At 43.2% G+C, this 25,246-nt stretch overlaps 1 protein-coding gene across 4 annotated transcripts in view; it reads right to left on the bottom strand.

The window, feature by feature from the left end:
* The window catches only part of CARD9 (caspase recruitment domain family member 9), a 138,203-nt gene that overhangs the window by 57,750 nt on the left and 55,207 nt on the right, over window positions 1–25,246 (bottom strand). For all 4 annotated transcript variants that reach the window (XM_069241611.1, XM_069241610.1, XM_069241612.1 and 1 more), the window contains 2 exons: window positions 2,871–3,008; window positions 500–825 (listed from right to left, as the gene is read on the bottom strand). In XM_069241611.1, the coding sequence (XP_069097712.1) occupies window positions 500–825; window positions 2,871–3,008 (464 nt within the window). The remainder of the gene's footprint in view (window positions 1–499; window positions 826–2,870; window positions 3,009–25,246) is intronic.

The following is a 25,246-nucleotide window of genomic DNA, read 5'->3' as shown; positions in this document are numbered from 1 at the left end:
CAAAAGAGCCTCCCCCTGGTGGTTTTGGCAAAACTGTTTACCCATCATTTGTGAAAGATACAACATATGAAAGAGAAGCGAAAAGAGAAGAAAGAATTAAAATAAAAGTTAAAAAGGCAAGATCAAAGGGAGAAAAAGAAAAATACAAAAGGGAGGCAATCCGTGAAGAAAGCGGACAGGCAGAAACTGATTGAAAATATAGGAGTTTCAGAGAGATGCGGGGAAAGGAGAAAACAAAGGCGATAGTGCTCCATTTTGTCAACTAAACAATTATATACCGAAGCACATGTAATGCAATGTATCTGTTCAGAAGACAAGCAATTGCTTTTTTTTTCTTAGGAAGTTTTAGTAACAGCAATGTGGAAACGCAGATGTGAAAGTGCCTTGACATGTTCAACACCTTCAGCCATGCCTGACTTCTCTAGCAATCATCAGTTTGCCTGCATACGTCTACAAATGCCATATAGGAGATGCATTGTTATGACTGGAATGTACACACCTCAAGCTGCAGGTCCCGGCTCCTCATCAGGGCCGTATTCTTCTCCTCGCTCTGGGTGGCGTACTTCATGGCCAGGTCATAGTTCTCGTCCTTCAGCTTGCGGAGCTCTTCGCTGAAGTGGTCCCTCTCCTCCTTCATCTTCTGCACCCGCTCCTGGTGCTTGCGCAGCTCGCTGTCCTTCACCTGCAGCTGCCTGATGCAGTCCTCCTTCGCGCCCAGTTGCACGCTAAGCTCCTTGGCCTTTCGCCGCTCGTCCTGGATCACCTGCTGCAGTTTTAAGATCTCATTCATGAGCAGCTGGGTCAGGGTGGACTCCCCCGCCGTATCTACAAGAGACGAGCAGAAGTAAGAGGAGTATGTAAACCTCAGGAATATCTACTCTTGTCCTGGCTTCGTTCTTTTTAAAGCAGGAGTCTCCACTGACGATCTGGGAGGGCCGGGTCCATGCCAGATTATCAGGATAATCCCGGCTATGTAAATTGATTCCATTGAAATTCATTGCAAGCAAATTTATCATACCTATCTATCTATCTATCTTTGTCCTGAGCTTGCAAGGTTCTGGACTCCTACACTTTCACTGGCCTTTTCACCATGGCTCATTGGCTCATCACTCTTGACCCACTTTAACCCTCCGCTGCTCACTCATTCGGCACCTGTAGATACACTTGTCATGCTCACTTGTAAGCTATGCAAAGCAGGGCCACTTATTTCTTCTAAGATTAAGCTTCGACAACTATGGTGAAACAACTTGCACTTCTGCCAGTAAAAAATTCTGGAATTGTGTTATCAAGGTTTGAATAGCCAGAGCCTGCCTAGTACAGGAGATATGCACATCAGAGGTGTCTAGTACAAATAAAACATACTGCTTGTGTGCTGAAGTTCAATTTCTCATAGCTATCCGGTTACTTTTATGACGCCTATAAAATGCGTTATAATGAAAACAGGCATTATAGTGTTTAATTTGCTCAGGTTGCTTCCGGTGGTGTGTCGCGGCATTCATTGTTGGAGCTGGAGACTTTTTTCGTCATCAGATCTGACCCAGAGCAAAAGAATAAAGGTAGAAAGGGGTGGCGGAAGGAGAAAGAAAAAGGAAGTTAAAAAGTGATATAGAACCTAAACAGCAATGTAAAAGAACATACGAACCATAAATAGATGGGAAATGTTAGGTGATGAGAGAACGAGGCATGAGGGAGAATCAAGGCTAACCAGGTTTGGTATCTGGTATCTCTGGATTTCTATAGCGGGCTCCCCAAAAATAAAACTTGTGGCCTCTACGTTTCATTTATTTGTTTATTTCACAAATTAAGCTCTGATTAGTTAATGTGGAAAGAGGTGTTTTGCAAATTGGCCTCAAGCTATTGATGACTGTTAACTTGTTATTTTCTTGCAGTAATACCTTAATGGCACTGTGAAAAAACTATTCCACTCTTGTTTTGGTTGAACACATGGCCACCTAATTGGTATTTTGTTGAGTACTAAAATATAACATTGAGTGCAACAGTAGCAGTTATGTTGTACAGGGAACATGCAGACATATGGCTGCGAGGGGGGGGAGGGGATAGTCAGGGGAGTGGCTTAGTCAGAGAGATTCCGGCAGCTTGGGTTGTGGGGGGGAGGGAGGGCCAGATAGGAAATCTTAAATTTCACAACTACAAAACAGTATGCTGAAGGTGGCGGGGTGACCAAGGATTTAAATACATTGTTCCGTCGAGGAACAGGTTCAGTACTTATTTGGATTAGGTGGGCCTCTGTCTAAGTTCCTTTTAAAAATAATAAGTTAAAACCTCGTAGTCAAAGGCAGACGAGAAAAACCAACAAAGGCATAGAAGGCATAAAAGCATAGACTCAGGGCCCCCGGGCCCGCTCTCAATCCAAGAATGCATGTATTTGGTGGGGGAGGGGTCACACCCCAAACACCCCCTGAAGCTACACCACTAAGGATTGCAAACCAATGAGGCTTTCTTGAGCGGGTGGGGAGAGGTAGGGTTCACACCCCAAGTACTCCCCTTGAAGCTATGAGGCTTTCTTGAGCTCCTTTGCAGTATGTGGTGTTGGTTCCAGAAATGAGATTTGTAGACTCTTTAGGAGGGAGCCTGTAAACAGTGACCAGCAACCATAAATGTTGCATGGCACCCAGACTACCGCACACCTCCAGCACACAAGTAACCAGGCCGACATGAAACTCAGAAATTAAAGCAACAAGGGCGTAACAGAGCCCACTAATAGCTTGCAAAGGTGCCCTGGGCTTCTAGTTATTAATATAGCTACTGTGGACAGACCATCCTTATCTTATATCACCATGTATGCATTTAAGAGAACATTTCATACATTAAGTCCAAGTTGCCACAAATAAAAGTTGCCCTAGAATTACCTATAATCATAGAGAAGACGCGAGCAGGATCATTCCCGGTGATCTTCTTGTAGAGCTGTGGGTAATATAGTTCTAAGCTCTCCAGAAAAGCAACATAGCCCTTCTTTCCAGTCCTTTGAAGGATATCAAGCAGCACACCTGCAAGAGAGGGAATACCGCAGAGGGTTACTTTGTTTCACTACAAGGACAGGCATTGTCAAACAAATGCAAAGTAAGGCATTTAAATACCACAAAGACACCCTGGACCCAGTAAGGTACAATAAAAACCCAATACAAAAAACATAGCAACAATGTGAGCCATGGACGAATATCCGAATGTCCCCCAAGGACCGCCTCTTTCTACCATTTAAACCACCTTTTTTGTTAAATGAAATCCAAACACTGTAAAACTGAGATATAGGTTTTTGTTTCATCTTGTGTTTTGTTATGTTATGTGTCATCTGTAGAACAAAATCTTTGCAAATGCATTGGCGTCATTCTTCTGAGAGCTATATTAAATAGCTATAGTTTTCTGAGTGTTGTGTGTTGGTGTCTCTGTGGCCTGTGTCCCTTTTCAAGTGCTATGTTATGTCTCCCTGTCCCAGCACCTGTGTCCCTGCCCTCATGTCCACGTCTTTCTGTCCCACTGTCCATATTTGCCAGTCTGAGGCCCTCATTCCGACTTTAGCGGAACCTGAACCACCACACCTGTGGCGGTGGAGACAGCCAAATAACGAGTGTGCCAAACCGCCATATTCCCGTTGCTACCACCAGGGCAGCTGGATGAGATGAGATGAGCATCTCCGACCCAGCGGGCCACCCAATACCACCAGCGGTATTCTGAGTCCCCGTTCCGCAAGGGATTCCGTGGCAGGAGCACCACAGCGAAATCCCTCGCTGAAAGGCTACCGGCAACAGGAATTTGCATTCCTGTTGCCGGTACATGACTCCCCCCCCCTCCCAGTAGTGACCATCCCATCAGCTCCAGTAGAGACCCCTTCAACCCCCACCCCAGGTAGAGATCCCCCAACCCCACTGATCCCCATACTGCACCCCTCCCCCGAAATACACATACGCACACCCTTACACACACTCACAACACCCTTACATACACACGCACAAACATGCATCACCACAATTACACACACACACAAACACTCCCCTCCCCACCCCCCATGCATTACACGCATACACACACACACACCCATTCACACACCCCACCTCCTCCCCTTGCGGAGTTCACTTACCTCATCTGACGAGGTGCTCTTCCCTGAGGGGACGAGACCCAGCTCTCCCACCGCCAGCCCCGCACCACCATCACGACACCGCCAGGCCGTATTACAGGTTGTAATACGGTGGGCGGAGTCCTTTTGGTGGGGTGGGGCCAGCGGTAGGCCCGCCTCTGCACCGCCGACCGCCACCACGAATACTGGAGGATTTCCACCCAAATTGCAGCGGAAGTCCTTCAGTACGCGGAATATGGCGGTCCTCTGGCGGCCGCGACTTCGCCAGTCTCACCAGAAGACCGCTGAAGTCGGAATGAGGGCCTGAGAGTCTTTAACTCGCTGGCGCAGTGTCTGCGTCTCCACGTTCCGGTGCCCGTGTCACCACGTTCCAGTGCCCGTGTCACCACGTTCCAGTGCCCGTGTCACCACGTTCTAGTGCCCATGTCTCCAGTCTCCTCGTTCCAGTGCCCGTGTCTCCATCTTCCAGTGCCCGTGTCTCCATCTTCCAGTGCCTGTGCAACCCGCTCTACTTTCTGTATCTAGCCATCTCAGTCTCTGTCTCCACGTTCCGGTGCCCGTGTCACCACGTTCCAGTGCCCGTGTCACCACGTTCCAGTGCCCGTGTCACCACGTTCTAGTGCCCATGTCTCCAGTCTCCTCGTTCCAGTGCCCGTGTCTCCATCTTCCAGTGCCCGTGTCTCCATCTTCCAGTGCCCGTGTCTCCATCTTCCAGTGCCTGTGCAACCCGCTCTACTTTCTGTATCTAGCCATCTCAGTCTCTGTCTCCATGCTCCAGTGCCCATGTCTCCTTGTCACTTATCCAAGCCTCCATTTCCCAAGGTCAATGTCTCCTATTGCAAACTATTGTGTTCATGTTTCCCTCCCCAGTGTCCCTCTCCAGTTTAGAAGTCTGTTTCTCCTTATTTCACTGCTGTGTCTCCTTGTCCCTCGTCTAAGTGAAGAGGTTACTCAGTTTGGTGTATAAACTAACCATCTCATAGCTATCCCCCGTTTAAAAAAAAAAAAAAAACACTAGACTTGGTGGGACCTCATTCCTAGTATGCACTGCCAAAATCTGGAACCGTCCCCCTCTTCAGCTCAGAAGCATAGAATTGATTTGCCTTCCACAAATCCCTGTTCAGTCAATAACTCCCTCTTCTTCTTTCCTCTCTATTACTTCTTGTGGCAGTGCAGGACACTCAATTCTGAATAGCTGGTCACCCTATACAAATACCATCATTCATTCATCACCACATCATTGTCTGTTTTATTTATCAGTGGCTTCCGCTATCTCTCTACTGCTATTCTATAAATAGGTAACCTATTTTACCATCCAACGCCTTATCTTTCCCTATGAAAATAGACATTTTCCTTCCTCCATCACCACTCGCTGGACCCAGCACAACTCGGGTTATAGAGCAGTCTGTTTTACTATTTATCTCTCTCACTATAAACCTGTAAAAGCAATCCCTCTGTTACTGTGTTTCACTTATGTCTGAACATCAGGTGTTGTTGACCTCTGCAGTCTCTAGAAGTCTGCTAAACAATCCTTATTTCACTGCTAATAAATAAAACCCAAGACTCATGCATTCAACCAATTTGCTGCATTTACAATATCTACCAAGCTTTCCCAATTTTACACCCTTTTCTTGCCTTTGCACCCAAAATAAAATGGGTCTTGAATTTGGAAACATTCATACCGCACCTCTGCATCACTAATCACACCACCTTGCTATCATTACCACTGTTACTGCTCTATATGCTTTCAACTATGAAATCAATAACTGCACCTCACCATCTGGTCTGTACTCCTTAAATCTTCTCTCATACCCATGCATACATCCTTCCGCAAAACTTCAAACAGAAACAGTTTCATAGGTTTCTTGCTTGAAAGAAAACTCTAGCTAGGTTGTAGCCCCTTCTATCCATCTCCAAAGCGTCGTCATCCAAAACCCTTCTTAAGGACATGAAACACAGTAAAGCAGCCAACTTTCAACTCACGTCTGTAAACTTAAAAATCTATTTCCTGGCCTCCCAACAATTAAATAAAATCTTTCCAGCATCCAGCAGAGCGCTATACCTGGTTTTAGGAAGCCTACACAATTTAATTCCTTTCAACACTGTGTACCAATACACCCTTCCCTACTGATCGTATGTCCTGCTTTTACAGCTGACCTATAAAAAGTTACAATTCTGTAGCTTCATCCGTTTTTAAACCACAAAGTACCTGATCCACAAAGGTAAACTTACACTTTTGTGTAAAATTAAGTTTGTTTAAAAAATGTACAAGGTTGTAGGGGCAGAGAACTCAGCACATAAAAAGAGCGGCATGTCATATCTTTTTATGTGCGGAGTTCTTCGCACGTGCCTCAACAATCTCATCTGCTTGCACAAACCTTGGATGCACCTCTGCTTGGACTCCTATTTTCACACAACCCATGCATACTGAAGATCAGATCTGGCGGTCGAGGCTTCTACTGCATTGTTCCTAAAGCATGGAACGGCCTCCTTGAATTCTGCAAGAATCTGAAGACCTACCTTTTCGAGTAGTCACACTAGGCCATAGATTTGGCTAGACTGACACCAGATGGGAGCCAGGAAACCCTCCTGGGTAATAGTGCTTTCAACAAATCTGCATAACATAATACCAATGCTGCTGTGCCAAAATGCAGCCACATCCTAACAAATCGCTCCATCGATTTGTTACCAGGACACAAAAAGAACTATCTCTAACAACCCAAATCTGCTAGGGTGCTCCAGAAATAGTCCAAATTCAATTTGTAGTCACTGCAATATTTCTAATGCCTTGAATTCTAATCCCCCACCACATCCTCTTGACCTGGTCAATTCTCCACCTTGAGAAACACCTTGACTTTATAGGTAACAGCACTCATGTCTCCAAAACTGCCCGACAAATTTCAAATGCAAACAAACCACCTTTCATCTCTAAACAAGTTTAGCGTTGACATCTCTGCTCTTACCTCCATCTGTTTCCTGATTTCCTAAACAAGCTCCCCACCCGTGACAGCTGCATCCGACTGCTAAATAAAGTTTGACCTCTCTGCTCTGTACTTGATAATGTCCTCTGAAAGATTAAAGACACTGCACCTGCCAATATCACCAACCAATACCATTTCAATTTGCATCAGGTGCACAAAGTCAATGGAAGGCAGTCATTACAACTCCCGCCTGAGTGAGATCTCCAATAATAAAACAGTGTGACCCAGCACTCTTTTTGACTTTATCTCAGGATATTGACCTAGCAACCCAACATATACAGTCCAATTTTAATGGGTGAAGAACATATCACATCCAGATATTAGGTGAATTCTCTAAAGATGTCACAATGGTCCCCAATTTAAGTCAGCATATCATCATTTTTTGAAGAATACATTTTCCTTACATAATTTCACTTTTGGCCAAAGCCAATGCATTTTATTCAATAGGAACTTCAGGGCTTTAATTTCTTGACATTATTGAGGTACACTTTCTTGATAAGCCATACCCGCATTCACATGGACATGAGGCATGTTGTCATATTTTTCATCACTTTCTCATTGCACCTCCACCACTCTGATTGCCCACAAATCCACACCTTTATTCTTGCTCACCAATTCTGGGGTGTAATTTGGCAACAATTTTGAAACTAGTCCATTGAGACATAGGAAACGTAAAGGACTCAAACATGTAGTCAAGATACAATATAATTCTAAAATCTTAGTCTTAAAGCCTTCTCAACATCCAACCATGAAAACAGTGCTAGCTAAATGTTGCTTCTGTTCACTTTCTCCACCATGCCATTGTCTGTGGGATGCACAAGGCAATAGTGAAATGCTTAATCCAGAACCTGACAAATAGTATTTCACTTCTTGAGACAAAGATGAACATCGATGTTCAATATTAAGATTTTAGGATTATCCTCAATGGCCAACACATCCTCAATAAATTTACCAACATTATGGGTGGTGGGATCTTGCTTCAGAGAATAGTGTATCCATTTGGAATAGTAACCAAACGGAACAATAATGTAGTTCATACCATTTGGCAACCCATGAATCGGAAATACCAAATCAATGGCAATCTTTCCCCATGCACTTGGTGGAAAGTTAGCCAAACTAGTAGGCATGTTGTGAGTGACCACAGATTTATTAGAATTCTTGCAAACCTCAAATGATGCAATGAACACATGTATTGCAGAATTCATGGAAAGCCATCTATAGTGTTCATGCTGCCTTTTTCTTTTATGACATTGATGCCCTTCGTAAGCCAGTCTAATGAACCTCGAAGGAAAAGTCACAGGATGTATAACACACCTTTTTAACATCACATCACCTTTGATGCTTAATTTGTCTTGCATCTTGGCAACACGTGTCAGTTCCCCTTGCAAAATTCTCTTTTTAGGCCAGCATTTGGCTATGAACAGTTTTTTTCCCGGACCTTGCCAGCCTGCAAGCCACTAACCCACTCTAAAAATAAATAAATAAATCATCTCTCCTGACAGTCCACCAGCCGACAAGACCACCTACACATTCCATCTCGTCTTGATTATTTAGGACTACTGGACAAAAAAATATGATCTAGTATTACTTTTGCCATATATCTGAATCACAAAATTCTATTCTTGCATTCTGGATAACAACTTACCAACCCTGGTGAAGCTTAACTCACACCTTTCTCATAAAATACAGTAAAATTTCATAAACTGTGCACAACCAAAACTGCCTACCCCTTACATACATACTGAAATGTTAAATCCCAGAAACACAAGTCAACACCTAGGGGGGTTATTACAACTTTGGAGGAGGTGTTAATCCGTCCCAAAAGTGACGGTAAAGTGACGGATATACCACCAGCCGTATTACGAGTCCATTATATCCCATGGAACTCGTAATACGGCTGGTGGTATATAAGTCACATTTGGGACGGATTAACACCTCCTCCAAAGTTGTAATAACCCCCCTAATGTTCTATAGTGCTGTAATTGATTTCAGCACCTCTGAGATATCCATACGCAAACGCCCCGGTATGCTTTCTCTTGCCAGTTATATGGTTCAGCATACCATCAACACCAATTGTGCTAGCATCATCCATAGTCACACACAACTCTCTTTCTTAAAAGAGGGTTCAAGGCAGGTACATTGATAATTACCTTCTTAGAGAATTCAAAAGCCTTTGACCCCGGGTAAATGTTATACCCTTAAAAAGTAACTTTTTATTGGTTCAGTCATAACCATAAAAAAAACTTCCACTTTGCAAAAAAAAAAAAAAAAAAAAACTACTCACAGAGTCCTAAAATCGGTTTCCCTTGCACCACTTTGACATGAGATTTAGCATCAAATATTGTTTTGTCCAAATCACCTTCAAGTCTAATACTCTTGGGTATTTAGTAATGGCATAAATATTCAAATTGTTGTGTGAAAAATGTTCACTTTTCTTTCTTAAAGGCCACCCTATTGTATTGCCAGAATATCTAAAATGTGATCCATGGTGCAAGTGTTTTTGTCTACAGAGCAAGCATGAATAAGGATGTCACCCTGTAAAGCATGCACATGTTGAAAAAGCTTGAATAGCAATTTCTGAAAAAAATTATGTCAGACAGGTCCAAATGGCATTCAAAAACAATAATGAGCATGAAAAGGTGTGATGGACGGTGTCAATGCCCTGTAGTGAATCCTATCTTGTTTTAATGGGATGCAGGAGTTAGCTTAGCCTTCTGGCTTGCAGGCCTGTGCCCCCGTCACCCAGTGACTTTTAACCTACTTAGCTTGCTCTACTTTAGCACAATTATTTAATTATATGTTTCCAAGATAGCTGCATTGTTTCTAGTTAGGACAATGTTTTAGTTTCTTGCTATCAGTGCCACTCTGCTAAGGAGTCACTATCAGCGCCAGTAGATAGATAAGATGTAGGTATTTACTTTAGGTACTTTCCCACTTTGGGCTTTCGAGGAATTGTTTATGTATTTACCGCCCAAAGCATGTCTTGTTATCTATTGTTTGGGAACAGACCTACGTCAGGGGTCTGAGCAGATCCGTATAAATGCACTTCACATATGCCATCGCTGCTTTCGATATTGCACGTCACCTTGACGCTGACCCAGTCTTCGTGTCCCTACGGAGTCTGAGCTAGAGACCTCTTTCCTAGGTAACGAGGGGTGGGGGGGCTCTTCTCATGGACATAGTATTAGGTTAGAGATTAGGTTCATCATTCTAGGGTATTAGGCCATATTTCATATTGCATGTCATATGTTATTGGAAGATGGTGGGGGTCTTTGTATTAATGACTCTTGTGTTCACAATTCTGTTTCTTGCATTATTCATTATCCTTATCATTGTATCCTATGCAACTTATTGTAGACTGCAGTTTTGTTAATAAAACCTATTGAAAACTTTACTGCGTCTCCTTCATTGCCTGTGTTTGATTGAGACATGTTGTTTATGGTAGAAAAGGGTAATCTCTGTTTAACCACGACACTCCCGGAGATGTTGCACTCTTAAGTCCATGTGTAAAGGCTGCCACAAATCGCCTTACACTGTGTTTTGTTGTGGTTTTTGGTGAGGTGCTGCTTGTGAGCCAGGACGGTGGGGACGACAGTTGCGACTTGTTGTAGGACTGGCATAATCACCTACAAACATAAGTACTGTCATTGTTAAACCAGCAGTCTTGCCCAGAGCAAGAGTCAAACTATGACAGCCCAGGATTCATATTCAGCTTCAATTTGGTGATAGGCTGATCTCAAGTCAACAATAGAAAAATTCAAGGCATTACCCAGTTGAGTAAATATCTCAAAAATGTTTGGCAGAAGATGACAATCAATATATATGCTCTTTTTCAAGGAAGTGAGATTAGGACATTAATGGATTTTCCCCATACCTCTTTTTTGCCACAACAGCTGTCAAATACCCACTCTTAGAAATACACTGGTTCTAAGGCGCCATCTTTTTCAAGCTGTTCTAAATGTTCTTGAAACTGTGCTACATCAATTAGTAGGGCATAATATACCTTATGACAAAGTCAATGCGGACACTTTAGGGATAACTGTGTTTAACACAGCCTCACTCCTCTTTGAAAACTTTTCTGTGAGCTTCTAAAATATCTTGTAACACATGATTTTCTAAAGCTACGAGAGAATTAGCCTTAGAAATGACCCATCGTTTGATCCTTGATGACATCACAGCATTGACCTATTGTCCAACCTTTAACTTCTCAAACTATTTTTTGCCTGCTGGGGGTTCCTGTTCCTGTTACTGCCGTCCTGATCCTTGAGACGTGAGGCAGCAAGAAGTACCAAAGACAATCTGGAGGGAGGGGGGGTCAACTGCCAGCTATTGCTACCCTTACTTGATGGCTGTGCTTCACTGCGAACCATTCCTAGTGTAAACCATCAATAAGACCAATATAAAGCAATCATTTCTGTCATAGGATAATCAGCAACCCCTTTTCAATCTATCTCATGAAAATGTAGGATGCGTGGCTCCACTAGGGACCTCAATCTGAGCAGCACCCCTCTGGAACGCTGCGGGTAACAGAACTAGCCGCTATCCGAAGACAATCGATGCTTTACCACTGTAGTCAACACAAGATGCGGCCTCTCAAAAAACAACTGGGTGGTATTCACTGCCAGCCCACAGGATTCCCTAGAACCAGGTGATAAAGACCGTCAATTACATAATGCAGTGTGCGGTAATGGAAAAATTCCACTGGGGATGACACCCGTATATGTGGGTGGGTATTGCTAGATCTGCCTGGGATTTCGGCAGACATAGTGTTACATTCTCTTTCACAAGTCGGTACTGATGTCTTTTCAGCATTACTTATTTGAGGTGGCATGACAATAAACACCAACACAGTTTCCAAGAGGTCCTTGGCAGTTCTGAGGAAGTAGAAGCAGCAGGTGTCCCCGACATCCTCTGAGATGTGGAAGGAGCTTCCATGGGAACATAACCACCTTTGAGAACAGGAGCCATGAATGCCCCAATTCTGATACTCTTTGACTCATTCCCCCTCCTTCACCAAGTAAAGAGGTCTTTGACTGGCACTTTGGCTGTGGAAGATGACCAGCCAACAATCGAGATGCCATTTAAACAGCACACTCAGACCTGTTGCTGCCAGTTCTCTTGTGATCCATCACCACCACAGCTTTGGTGCCCAACAGGAAGAGGCTGTAATCATTTTGTAATGAGGTCTGTGAATGAGTGTTTAAGTTCTGGTTCTCAATAGTTAATACCTCTCTAACTCATTGTGCTTGATGTCCAGATAGTAAAATGCATTACTCCCGTACTGAAAACAACCAACTTGGATTCAGACCCCCTGAAGACTAAGGATCAGAAAATATTTACCATCAACTAGACACGTCTTCACTGGAAACTTAAGCATGTTATCATTAGCAACATAATACGTACTGGTTATCAGGTATTTCTAAAAATCTTAAAACTTCCAGGTGGGCATTACAGGGGTTTCTTCATTCCTAGAGAAAGGTGTGCTGAGATGTTTGCCTTTGATTGTGTCCTAATTGGAGGACATCGTGTACATTAAATTGATTGTATATTGAAGCAGTCCAGGCTGGGTTTGGTCTACTTCCATTCTTCTATACAAGAAGCATCTGATTTTCCTTTACACAAAGTGGCTTTGAAAGACATTGGTGTGATGGAGAGTTGTTTTGTGAGAGCCTATTTCACATTTCTTGTGCCTGTGCTTTACTACCATGTGTGACAATCAAATTCAATAAAGGAACCTGAAAGAGATTCATATGTTTGGTTTTCTGCCTTGTTCAACACATAAGATTATCCATGGAGTAGGAAGAAAGAGTAATTTATATGTTCGTAACACGGTTTCTGATGGATACTGTATTCCCCAAACAAGAAATAAAAGAATAAGCAGTCAAGTCTGCTTTTAGGTCAAGCATCAAAGCCCAGACAATTGTGTTTGGCATATTACAATCTGCTGCCCTGAAGATCTCTGCATCACTGCATCATCACCTCCGGAAACAAAGCACTAGGTGCTGTCTAACTATTATTAGAATATAAAATTAAGGAGCTGCTTTTTAACCATAGCAAACAAACACAAATGATGGATGGAATGCGGCTTATGAAGGGTGATACCCTGAAACCAGTCCCAGGATGCTTGTTTCCAGTCCAGGGAGGACTTGGTCTGGCAGTTCAGGCTGGACTGTTCCCATGGGGAACAGGGTCAAATGTGATTTGCATATGGCTGGGTCCAAACTGTGGTGGCATGGTGAGCAAAAGAATTGATGGATTAAACCCAGATCTGTGACTGGGGGTGAATGTTTGATTGGTTCAGCATTCTGTCCATCATTTGTATTTGTTTGCTTTGGTCACCCTCAGTGCTCAGGGTATGCCTAAACATGGGTCCCGGGCTCACTATACCACTGGATTCAAGCTAGACTGTCTGATAAAGGGTGATACCCAAGAACCAGTCCCACGATGCTTAGTTCCGGTCTATGGAGGACCTGGCCTGGCAGTTGGGGCTGGACTGTTGGCCCGTGGGGAACAGGGTCAAAACTGAATTGCATATGGCTCGGTCCAAACTGTGGTGGCAAGGTGAGCAAAAGAATTGATGGATTAAACACAGATATGTGACTGGGGGTGAATGTTTGATTGGTTCAGCATTCCATCCATCATTTGTGTTTGTTTGCTTTTGTCACCCTCAGTGCACAGGGTATGCCCAGACATGGGTCCCGGGGTCACTATACCAATAGATTCAAGCTAGCCTGGCTGATGAAGGGTGGTCCTAGGATGCTTGTTTCTGGTCCAGGGAGGACCTGGCTTGGCAGTTTGGGCTGGACTGTTCCCATGATGAACAGGGTCAACACTGATTTGAATATGGCTGGGTCCAAACTGGGGTGGCGTGGTGAGCAAAAGAATAGATGGATTTAACACAGATCTGTGACTGGGGAGAATGTTTGATTAGTTCTGCATTCCGTCAATCATTAGTGTTTTTTTACTTTTGTCGCCCTAAGTGTGCCAGGTATGCCCAGATGTGGGTTCCGGGCTCACTATGCCACTGGATTCAAGCTAGCCTGGCTGATGAAGGGTGATACCCTGAAACCTGTCCCCGGATGCTTGCTTTTGGTCCAGGGAGGACCTAGCCTGGCAATTCAGGCTGGACTGTTCCCGTGGGGAACAGGGTCGAGGCTCATTTGTATATGGCTGGGTCTAAACTGGGGTGGCCTGGTGAGTAAAAGAATTGATGGATTAAACCCAGATCTCTGACTGGGGGTGAATGTTTGTTTGGTTCCACATTCTGTCCATTGTTTGTGTTTGTTTGCTTTTTAACCAGCAGCGGCTCCTCCACTATGGTGGAGGAGCGTCACCCCCACCAGCAGCTGCAAATCTTTTACAATAAGACGATAATAAAACTATGTTTATTATTGTTTTATTGTAAAAGGGGCGGGTCCATCGGACGTGACAGGGACGGAGGGGGGAGTGTGCGCATGTATGTTTGGCCAGCTGTCTCGGGCCGGCAAACAGACATGTGCACGGGGCACTCTCCAACCCGGCACTGTGTTGCTGGGTTGGAGACAGCAGGCAGAGGCTCCCACTCTGCCTTGGAGTGCTGAGCCAGATGGCTCCGGCCACTCCTAACGCTGCTTTCCCTCTCCCCTGACCCGCGCCCCACTCCTCCCCCCTACACCCTCTGCTCCTCCCCCACCACCCCTGCAACCACTGCTCCTATCCCACACCCCACGAGCCACAACTGTTTTTGACCACGCCAGGACAAAAGACAATGGCTCCGATAATGAGTGAGTCTGTGTTTTCTGACCCCTTCTTAAACCCCTGTTTGTATGAAGAGTGGGGTTACAAATTGAGTCTATTTGTCCCATTCAGCAATTACAGGGTTTGTTAAACATATCACCATTCACTAAATTTCATCCTGTCAAACCTGACAGAATTCAATAGGCGAAGGTATACTGGCCCATATTTATACTTTTTGACGCAAAACTGCGCCAACGCAGTTTTGCGTCAAAAAAATTAGCTCCGGCTAACGCCATTCTGAAGCGCCATGCGGGCGCCGTATTTATTGAATGACGTTAGCCGGCGTTAGCCGCAGGCGCTGTCTGGTGTGCGTTTAAAAAAACGACGTACACCAGGCAGAGCCGGCGTAGGGGGAAAATGGCGTATGGGCGTCCAGAAATGGTGCAAGTCAGGCTGAGGCAAAAAAAAAAAATCGCCTCAACCCGATTTGCGCCATTTTTTTACGACGCCCATCCCCCATAGAAATGACTCCTGTCTTAGCAAAGACAGGAGTCATGCCCCCTTGCCCAATGGCCATGCCCAGGGGACTTCTGTCCCCTGGGCATGGTGGCATGTAGGGGGGCACAAATCAGGCCCCCCTATGCCACAATTTTTTTTTTTTTTTAAATACCTCCCTGGACTTACCTTTATGTCCCTGGGGTGGGTCCCTCCAGCCTTGGGTGTCCTCCTGGGGTGGGCAAGGGTGGCAGGGGGTGTCCCTGGGGGCAGGGGAGGGCACCTCTGGGCTCATTCTGAGCCCACAGGTCCCTTAACGCCTGCTCTGACCCAGGCGATAAAATCCGGCGCTAATGCGGGTTTTTTAGACCCGCCCACTCCCAGGCGTCATTTTTGCCCGGGAGTATAAATCCGACGCAATAGCATCGGAGTCATTTTTTAAGACGGGAACGCCTACCTTGCATATCATTAACGCAAGGAAGGTGTTCACGCAAAAAAATGACGCTAACTCCATGAACTTTGGCGCTAGACGCGTCTAACGCCAAAGTATAAATATGGAGTTAGTTTTGCGTCGAATTTGCGTCGAAAAAAACGACGCAAATTCGGCGCAAACGGAGTATAAATATGCCCCACTGTATTTACTGTACCATGCAAATGTTGGTGTTGTAAGCACAAAATCAGCATGCTATGTCCCCAGAAATTCGTAATAGGTGCTACTTATTACACCTGATAAATAATGTTTCGGAATGTATCTGGTGTAAAAAAAAAAAACACTGTTATTCCGACAAACTCAGAATCAGGGATAGTGTAGTGGGCCACAAGTGCTTAGTTTTTGGTGAGAGCTTGTCATTTAGGAATACTACCATACTTGTTTAAAAAAGGGACAGTAATCCATATTCTAAACAGTCGTTTCCCAGTGATCAAAGGGTCCTTTCAAGATCCATAGAATAATGAACGCATATTGCAATCTTCCGCAATGAGGCAGGCACTTAATATGTAAAGTTTCCTGCCAGGTGGGCTTCCATCTCGAAGCCAGGAGCTGCTTAGGTGAAAAAACACAGAGAAATAAAATCCACCATGAAATGATGGCATTGCAGACCTTATAGTACTTTTCTAAGTTTCCAAGCATAGGCACACAAAGAAGAACTCTTTCTTCAGAAAAAAAAAAATAGGGAAATTTATACCAGGACATGTGAAACATTTCAAAATGTTTTATGTCTGAATCTGCCATGAGGCACAAACCCATCCCAGCCAGAAAAAAATAAAGTGGAAAAGGCGTCAGCATGTGTAATCTAAGGTTCCCTTTCTGGTGTAATTGCAACTGAAATGCTTTGATCTATGCAAATGAACCCTACTATAATTTGAATGATTTACTGAAAGCAGAGTAAATTTCTGAAGAACTAATAAAGTACAAATTATTGACTCTAAACTAATAATGAAATGTGTATAAATCATAGAAGGAAAATAGCTGAAATATGTATTTTTTATGTTTGAAAAGTAGAGACTGAAACGTTTTGATTTGGGATCAGTTGCTACATGGAACAACAGATTTGTCTTTCCCAGATTAACACAGGCAGTTTCTGCTGTCAAGCTAGTATGTTGACATGGTGTACTGGGGAAGCTATTGACAAGTCGTCATGCATTGTGGGCTTCAGTTTTCAGCCTTTTGTGCATCCAGTTGAAAGTATTGTAGGTCAACAGTTGCTGAATACCAAGGTTGCCTAGTTTTGATTTCAACTCCTGCCCCTTTCTCCTATGACCCTACATTTACTGTCTCTTTATATCACTTACAGGCTGTTTTTCATCACTGCTTTATCTGTTTACTGCACATAGGATCTGTCATTCTTCCGTTACTCCCTTTGTTCCTTTTGTTTGTCTTTTTCTCATTTGCTCTGGGTCAAAGTCTGCTGATTAAAAAATAAGCCTCTCTCCAAAAAACTAAGTGCCAGTGCCCACCATCTGCAACCACTGGATAAATTAAGAACTCAGAAGTACCTTGGGCAAAAGAAGTAAAAATACATTTGGGTGCCATTGGGACGCTGGATGTTGGCAACCATATTTTATGACCGGGGTGTGCTTAATAAGGCCTTCTAGAAAAGAAGCTACAAATATTTCCTTCTCAATCTACATTCCATGCGGTGCACTTCACAGTTGTAGGCCCACTTGATATTGGGAAATGCTGCCTGTTAAGTAGACTCCTTGTTCTAATGATAGTCCACGTTTCTCAAGATCCTCATCATTCAAATGTTACAAAAATGCGCCCAAATTTTTCTTTCAATTTGTTGCCTTGTTTCTGATAGTATACCGGTATTTGGGCCCCTTATTTTATTAATATATTTTGAGATCTGCAGATCCTAAGCCACCATGCTAACATTTTTAGGAGTGGGCGTAACTTGGGTAATTCAGTGTAGCGTAATCAAGCGGAGTTACCTAAACTTTCAAGGAGATTATGCATATTTACGTGAGAAGATCATTCTGTGTTTAGAGCTATTTCTTACTGCACAAATGCTCTCTTGCGTCTAAAATGAAAGTAAGAATGAATTTTGGTGCTAGATGCAACAGAACACGAACAGCAAGCACAAGCAGCCACTCATGCACGGTAAACGTATTTGCGGGGTAAAATTTTCACCCAGCTTCTCCCCGGCATTTAGCGTTATTTTCTCATTGCAAATTGCTCCCCTTGTAAACAAAATGGGCACAACAAGCCATTTTGCACTAAGAAATAGCACTAAATGTGCTATTGGAGTAAAATACAACTCCCATCTAACTACCAGCATCTAGCAATATTTTCTTAATGCAAAAGGCACCCTTGTGTACAAAATGGTGGCGAGGATGCATTTTGCCTTAAGAAGTAGCCCTGAATGCAGCCGAACACAAATATTGAGACCAGCGGCTCCTCACAGTTGCTAAATGTGCTCTTGCAGTAGGATTGTATTCCCACCAATTACCCTTAACTACGCAAGCAGGCGTAATCACATTATCAGTAATTCCTTGGCAAAGAGTAACACAGAATTACCAAAATGACTCCGATTACACCAGCGTAAATAAAAATACACCCGAGTCTACAACTTTCCAGATGATTCTCCCTCCTTGTATATCTGTCGAGATACCGAACATGGTTGAGTTAACAATCTTGTTCTTGAAAAAATAATTCCATGTATTTTGCTTTGCTATCTCTCTTACCTGGTAGTTCTGGTTGATGCTTTGTGGATGTAGTTTTTGTTTGGCTGAATTAAGCGCTTCTTGATACCATTTAACTTTAGCCTTCTCAAGCTTTCTTATATTGGCCAGGAATGTGATTCCCCCCTCCCCCCGCATTGTGACTTTGTATGCATTCCACATATTTTCCAGTGCTGCAGTATCCCCATTTTAGGGGAAAATATAACTGAGCTTTAACTGCCAGCTGATCGAGGAATCCACTCCTGGCAGAGAGCTTGTAATTAAAATTCCATCGATAGAGAGAAGGTGGAGTATATAAAAGGTCTAGAGAAATCTCTGTATGATCTGAGAAGCAATTCGAAATAAAATAACCAATCGCCTCCTTTATTGAGTCTGGAACTAAGGGATCATCTATTTGGGAAACTTAATGGAACCAGATGGAAAAAAATGGGGTGCTGCTCGCCATGGTTCAACAAGTCAAAGATTCCTTTTAAGTTGTTATTGCATTAGGCATTTTTTGGCTTCCTTTGAGAACATTTAGATCTGATTGATTCTAACTCTGCAGACTGGGGAAGATTTAAGGCCCCACCAATTATAACAGTCCTGGGAAATTCATCTACAAAATCATAAATCACTATAGGATCATCTATTGATTCTAACTCTGCAGATTGGGGAAGATTTAAGGCCCCACCAATTATAACAGTCCTGGGAAATTCATCTACAAAATCATAAATCACTTTAGGATCATCTATTGATTCTAACTCTGCAGATTGGGGAAGATTTAAGGCCCCACCAATTATAACAGTCCTGGGAAATTCATCTACAAAATCATAAATCACTATAGGATCATCTATTGATTCTAACTCTGCAGATTGGGGAAGATTTAAGGCCCCACCAATTATAACAGTCCTCGGAAATTCATCTACAAAATCATAAATCACTTTAGGATCATCTATTGATTCTAACTCTGCAGATTGGGGAAGATTTAAGGCCCCACCAATTATAACAGTCCTGGGAAATTCATCTACCAAATCATAAATCACTTTAGGATCATCTATTGATTCTAACTCTGCAGACTGGGGAAGATTTAAGGCCCCACCAATTATAACAGTCCTGGGAAATTCATCTACCAAATCATAAATCACTTTAGGATCATCTACTGTGGAGCTTTAAATGAAACAGCTGTCAGAGAAGGCTGCTCTAACTGGATCTCTGCAATGGCCCATCTTCCTGTTTCATCCGCAGCTGCTTTAACTGTATGTACAGATCATTTCCTACCCGCTAAAACTGCTACCACCTTATGTACCGCTGATGCAGAAGAATGGACCAAGAGATCAAATGGAACCCTTTTGGTTGATTTTTCCCTGTGCTTCTTAATGGGTTTCTCCTGCAGCAAGACTAGTGACCCTTTCTGTTTAGCTAACAATGCTAAAACCGCGTTTGTTTCTTCCTGATTATTTAGGCCATTAACATTTAAACAAATGATCTTTAATTCAGCTAAAGAGATGGTTTCAAAATTGCTTGCAAGTTACACAGTTGACAGCTCCTAAGCTTTTTCTGCAGTGAAAAAATGTTGTTTCGGCCCCTTTGCTTACTCTTTTGAACCCAACTGCTCGTGGTAAATGAACCAACGAAACCTAGCCAAGCCCCCAAGTGCCCCGCCTGCTTGTCCAGGTACCCTCCCATTCTTTTCCCACGGCACGATCTCAGCGCCTGAGGTAACAAGAAGCAGCTTCCATTACCCGTCTGCCTTCCTTTATCCAGTTCTTTCTTACTCAGTGCTATACACCCTCGTGCTCCCCTCCATTTCTCCACTAAAATCATTTATATCGACTACCAGAGCACACAATAAATTAATTGCTAAGTGTGAAAACGATTTCATTACTAATTTTTCTGTTACACTACTCCCTTCCCTCCTCCTCCCTTTTCAATTATTTTAAGCATTTTCGGGCTGTCTCAGTTTCATGGAAGACTTTGGCCCATATTTATACTTTTTTTGTGCCGCGTTTGCGTCATTTTTTGACGCAAAAACGGCGCAAATTGCAAAATGCATTTGTATTATTGTAAGTTTGCACCATTTTTGCATCAAAAAACAGTGCAAATGTGGCGCTAAAAAAGAATAAATATGGGCCTTTGTATCTACTGTTGATGGGCACTTTCAGTCTAGCGGTTTACGTCAAAATAGCTTGTACACCCTCAGCTTTAAGGAGTCAACATCTGAAGTTCCTTTCGGCGCTTAGATGTTTCATAAGTCATGTCAGAAAAAAAATGAAAATTGTAGTCATCATGCGTTTTGAAAGATTTCTGCTTAATTGCAGCAGAAGAAAATTGTTCCTGAATCCTAAAGTCACCAAAATTGAACATGTTAGTTGTGGGGCGGTACTGCCCGGGTGCTCAGTAAAGTACCCCAGATAAGCTTACATTATTGTGAGATCTTCTGTGACCACTGGTAACATTTGAGTTTTGATCAAGTCTTCGATAAAGTCCACCACTGTTGAGACAGATTCCTACAAATGTTAGGTTTGATCTTCTCTGTTGGCGTTCCGGATCTAAGAGCTGAACCCTGATATCATAGAGCTCTTTGGCATGCAACCACGTCTGCTTATCTAGCCCCACTAGGTTGTCTTGAGCCTCTCTTTGAAGCTATTCAAGTCGGATTGCATACTGAGTACATTTTTTCTCAATCTCGAGCTTTTTCATATTTCAGGCACAAACAAAAGTACCTAGATGCATTTGATCTCTTTGAAAATCTGTTAGAAAAGTTATCAGGGCCCCTTACACATTAAGACTAGCTAGTTTGGTCAAATTGCCCAGGGGGGTTTAGAATGTTTGGTTCTCTTGGTTCAGTCTGCATTTGATTTTCAAATTGCAAATTTCCCCAGTACGGGCTGGTTTAACAAAATATACAGTTGTGACTTGCAATTGATTGGATTTAGTCAAACATGACTCTTGCTCTAGGGAACATGCAAATCTTGAGAGCTATACTATCTCTTCCTGAGAGGATGTTGTCTGGGATAAAACCCTGATTAGGGGGTTCAGTACATCCAGCTTTGGACTGTCCTCCCATTTTCATTAACATAATTTACTTACAACCTATATTGAGAAATACTGGGTAGTTCGTGTGTCAAGTCTCTTCGATGCCAGTTGTTGCTGCAACATTTTTCAATGGTACTGCCTTGAACTTGGGATGAATTTTTGTTACCCATTTCCAGTTGTTCCAAGGATTCTCTTAAATTGGTATCTGCTTCTGACCTGCTTTAACATCAGTACTAACTACTGTAGTTGATTCTGTAGCATGGACAGAGCTTGACTCCATTAGAGAAGCGGCAGAGACCGGTAAATGTCTGCCTGTAGAGTAGCAAGCAACCATTTATCGTTTTGAAGCACTTCAGAAGCAACAGTCTAAGGGTATTGTCTACAGCGAGCTTTCCAATAAGCAATCCACCTGCACTCAAATCCTGATTTTCTTTGCTAAATTCAGGAGATGCAAGCGGTGTACTAGGGTGAGTCCCACATTTTTCTTCTCAGTCTGCTGTTTCTGTATCCTGATTTTTTGTAGATTGCCTACTGCTTTTCTTGCGATGGTAAGCCGAATTTTCAATGTTGCTATTTTGAGGTTTCTGCCCAGCTGGCCAACAAACTGTCTGATATTTGCAGGAGTTCTGTTAGGGGTTATCGACTGTATCCCTTCCATACGCCCTGCTCCTATAACCCCTCTGAGCGATTTACATCTTCCCGCCGCACAAGCCCCCGTGCAGCACCTTTTCTGTGTTGAGACCTGCAGGATGGTCCCCCAGCCCCCTGCCAGGGACACCCACTGGAGTCTCCAGGTGGGGATGGGTTGCAGGTTGGATAAGGTCTTTAGGAAGAGCATCGCACAATCCTTGACTCGGGATCAGCCAACGTACTGCATAAAGCTTGGAACAGACATCAAGAGCACGGTGTCCTCTGCTGCGGTCATTCAATGTCCACTTGAATCTCGCCCCTGTCAACCTCTGAAATCAGAGACAAATAGTGGGGGGGACAGAATCTTAGAAATTCACAGGATAAGATAGTTTACCAGCCGGGACCGCCGCAACGCTAACAGCGAGATCATGGAGAGTGGAGGTATGGCTGCCATGTCGGGAGGGGTGCAGTCACCTTTGCTCTGACTTCAGGCAGCTGTGCACACACCATTACCCTCATAGTTTTGACTGAACCCCTGAAACTTCTGTAATCCTCCATCTACCTAATTGTTTGGGAAGTTCTCAATATTTACAACACCAGGGCGTAGGATGTCTTAGAGCTTATTTACACAAGGAATCACCAGGTCCCTTAAACTGTAAACTGAGAACCTTGAACACTTATGATCAGATTTACAGATAGACTCAAAAATGTACTCCTAGGTTTCCCCTACATTTGGAGTGAATGTTCCTTGTTTAGAAATGTTAGAAAAGGAGTAAGCCTGGGAAGCAGCATAACTTGCAGGTCCCAGGTATAGGTCTGGAATTCCTTTCCGAATTGCATTTATGATGTTGCAACTCATTTCTGCATGTGTAAATGGACACTATGTACAATTATGCGTGCATAAAAGTAACGATGTATAGAGAGAGAGAGAGAGAGAGTGTGTGTGTGTGTGACAGAGAGAAAGAGTCTGCATTTTTATGGAGCTAGGTTGGAGGGAAACTGCAGAAGTCTGTTCCTGCGCCCCTCTGAAGGTTGGTGCCTTGGGCATGGGCCCAGCTTCTCGCTCATGCTAAAGGACGGCCCTGGTAGTGGAAATGATGCAGGAATTTTCAGAACTCCGGAAAAAAGAGCAATTTTACAAGTTGGAGGACTCCCCTCATATCCAAAGAAGGTCACCTAGGACCCTCGACCAACGATATGGGACCCCCTCAATGTGGCACTTTAAAGCTGCTCCCTACCCTGTGTTACAGAAGTGCCAGAAATGGTTGGTGTTGTGTGCCCACAATTAAAACCCTGTGACCCCAAAATGCCATCACTTCACTGGTTCATCATATGCATAGGGGCTATTTTCCCCAAACACTACATTGGTAGAAAAAGTAGAGTAGATTCAGTATCCACCATGTTGCTTTGTGTGTAATAGGAAATAAAGCATGAGAATTTACCCCAACTATATTACATAAGGACGTGTGCACAATAGAGAAAGTTGACTGTGAAACAATATATAACACGTTTATTGTGTGCATTATGTGTGCATTACAAATTTTGAGGGAAGATTGTGCCACATGAATGTCCTATTTTTAAAGGGAAACGGGGAAAATGGATATCGCTATTCACTCGATATGCATACATTGTATATGGGAACAAATATTGTGCCTCACACCTGACCCAGTCTTTTGACCTTTAAAATTGTGAAAAATGTGTTTCTCCCTTTTTTATAATGGAAGCCCTGCAAAACTTATGTGAAATCAAGTTGCTCCTGAGGTGAAACCTTACTTTGGAGCAAATGTGCTCCAGTCTCTGTTATTTAATATCTCTGTTTTGGTAATAAGTCATACCTAATATTCGAGTTTTGTATGGGAGTTTGATATCTGTGTTGGTTTTCCATTGCTGCTTCACTGAGACTTTTTTAAGTATGTGATGGCCTCCTTCTTACTCTTTTAAATGCTCATATTTGATCATTTCACAGTGATCCAATGCCTTTGGTCGGTTTGGTACTTGAGAACGTGCTAAATTAAATAGTTAATAAAAAAACAGTAGCTTCAGAAATGTCAAATTGCATCCTCTGGTGTCCTCAGGACTGGAGATAAATGTGTCTGTTTACCTATTAACTAAAACCAGAAGCAGTTTCTACAACACAGCGGTGTATGAAAAATGTAGACTGATTTGTAGCAGTATTCGAGTATTTCCTTATCAATCTGTGGTGAGAATTATACATTTTCCATGAAAATCCATTAACTTCTAACTAAAAAAAACAGAAAAACTGTCACCACAAACTAAAAATGCATGTGAAAATAGTTGGTCAATACCATTTTTATCTCCAGGTTTTCGCGTAATTTATTTTTGCACCACTTTCTGGATGGGTGACTCTAAAATAATATGATAATATTTGAAGGCGTTTTAATATAATATCAAGTAGACCATTGGAATATTATGAGCTCTGCTTAAGCAATGGTATGGCATAGAGTGAATAGTAGTCCTCATTGCCCCCTACTCCCTCATTCCAGTGTTTGTCTGTTTCTCCCTGCTTAATTAGAACGTTGAACCCTCAATTAGTGGAAAGATTATTCCAATAGCATTTTAGTCCTTCGGCCAAGGGCCTTAAAAGTCCTCTTAAAACAGCTCGACCCTGCAACTCGTAAAGGTGGCATTCAGTTAATGATTGAACCCTCTGAAGCAGGCTGCAAGGCTATATTAATATTTTATGTACTATTGTCAACACAGAAACATTATTGTCCAACCTCCACCCACAGCAGGGATTTCACAACAGACGAAAACCACAAGCACAGTGTGTGAGAATAAAGAAGGACATGTGGCAATAGGTACATTTAAGGATTGCAAGCAGAAACTGGGTTCCATCTGCCTACCATGTTACTTTAAAGGAAAATGCCTGCCATCCTAAGACGGGCACATGTCAACAGCCACGTTTTACAGTGTCTGTAGCTACAGGAAGGTACAGAAGGGATGTTTTCTGGTAACTTCCGCTTCAGGGATATCTAATGCCAATCTACCACTGGCGATGCATGTCTTGCTCTAGCGCTAAGAGGCCTTCAAGGAACACTTGGGGGATAATTTAGGAAGAGTGGTGCTGCACACACTGCAGCACCACTTTCCTTGTGCCCCTTAGCACCCCCCGCCA

Source organism: Pleurodeles waltl, chromosome 6, assembly GCF_031143425.1.
Source record: "Pleurodeles waltl isolate 20211129_DDA chromosome 6, aPleWal1.hap1.20221129, whole genome shotgun sequence".
Taxonomy (NCBI): Eukaryota; Metazoa; Chordata; class Amphibia; order Caudata; family Salamandridae; genus Pleurodeles; species Pleurodeles waltl.
Note: the sequence above shows the minus strand (reverse complement) of the source record. Positions and strands in the feature narration are given on the sequence as shown.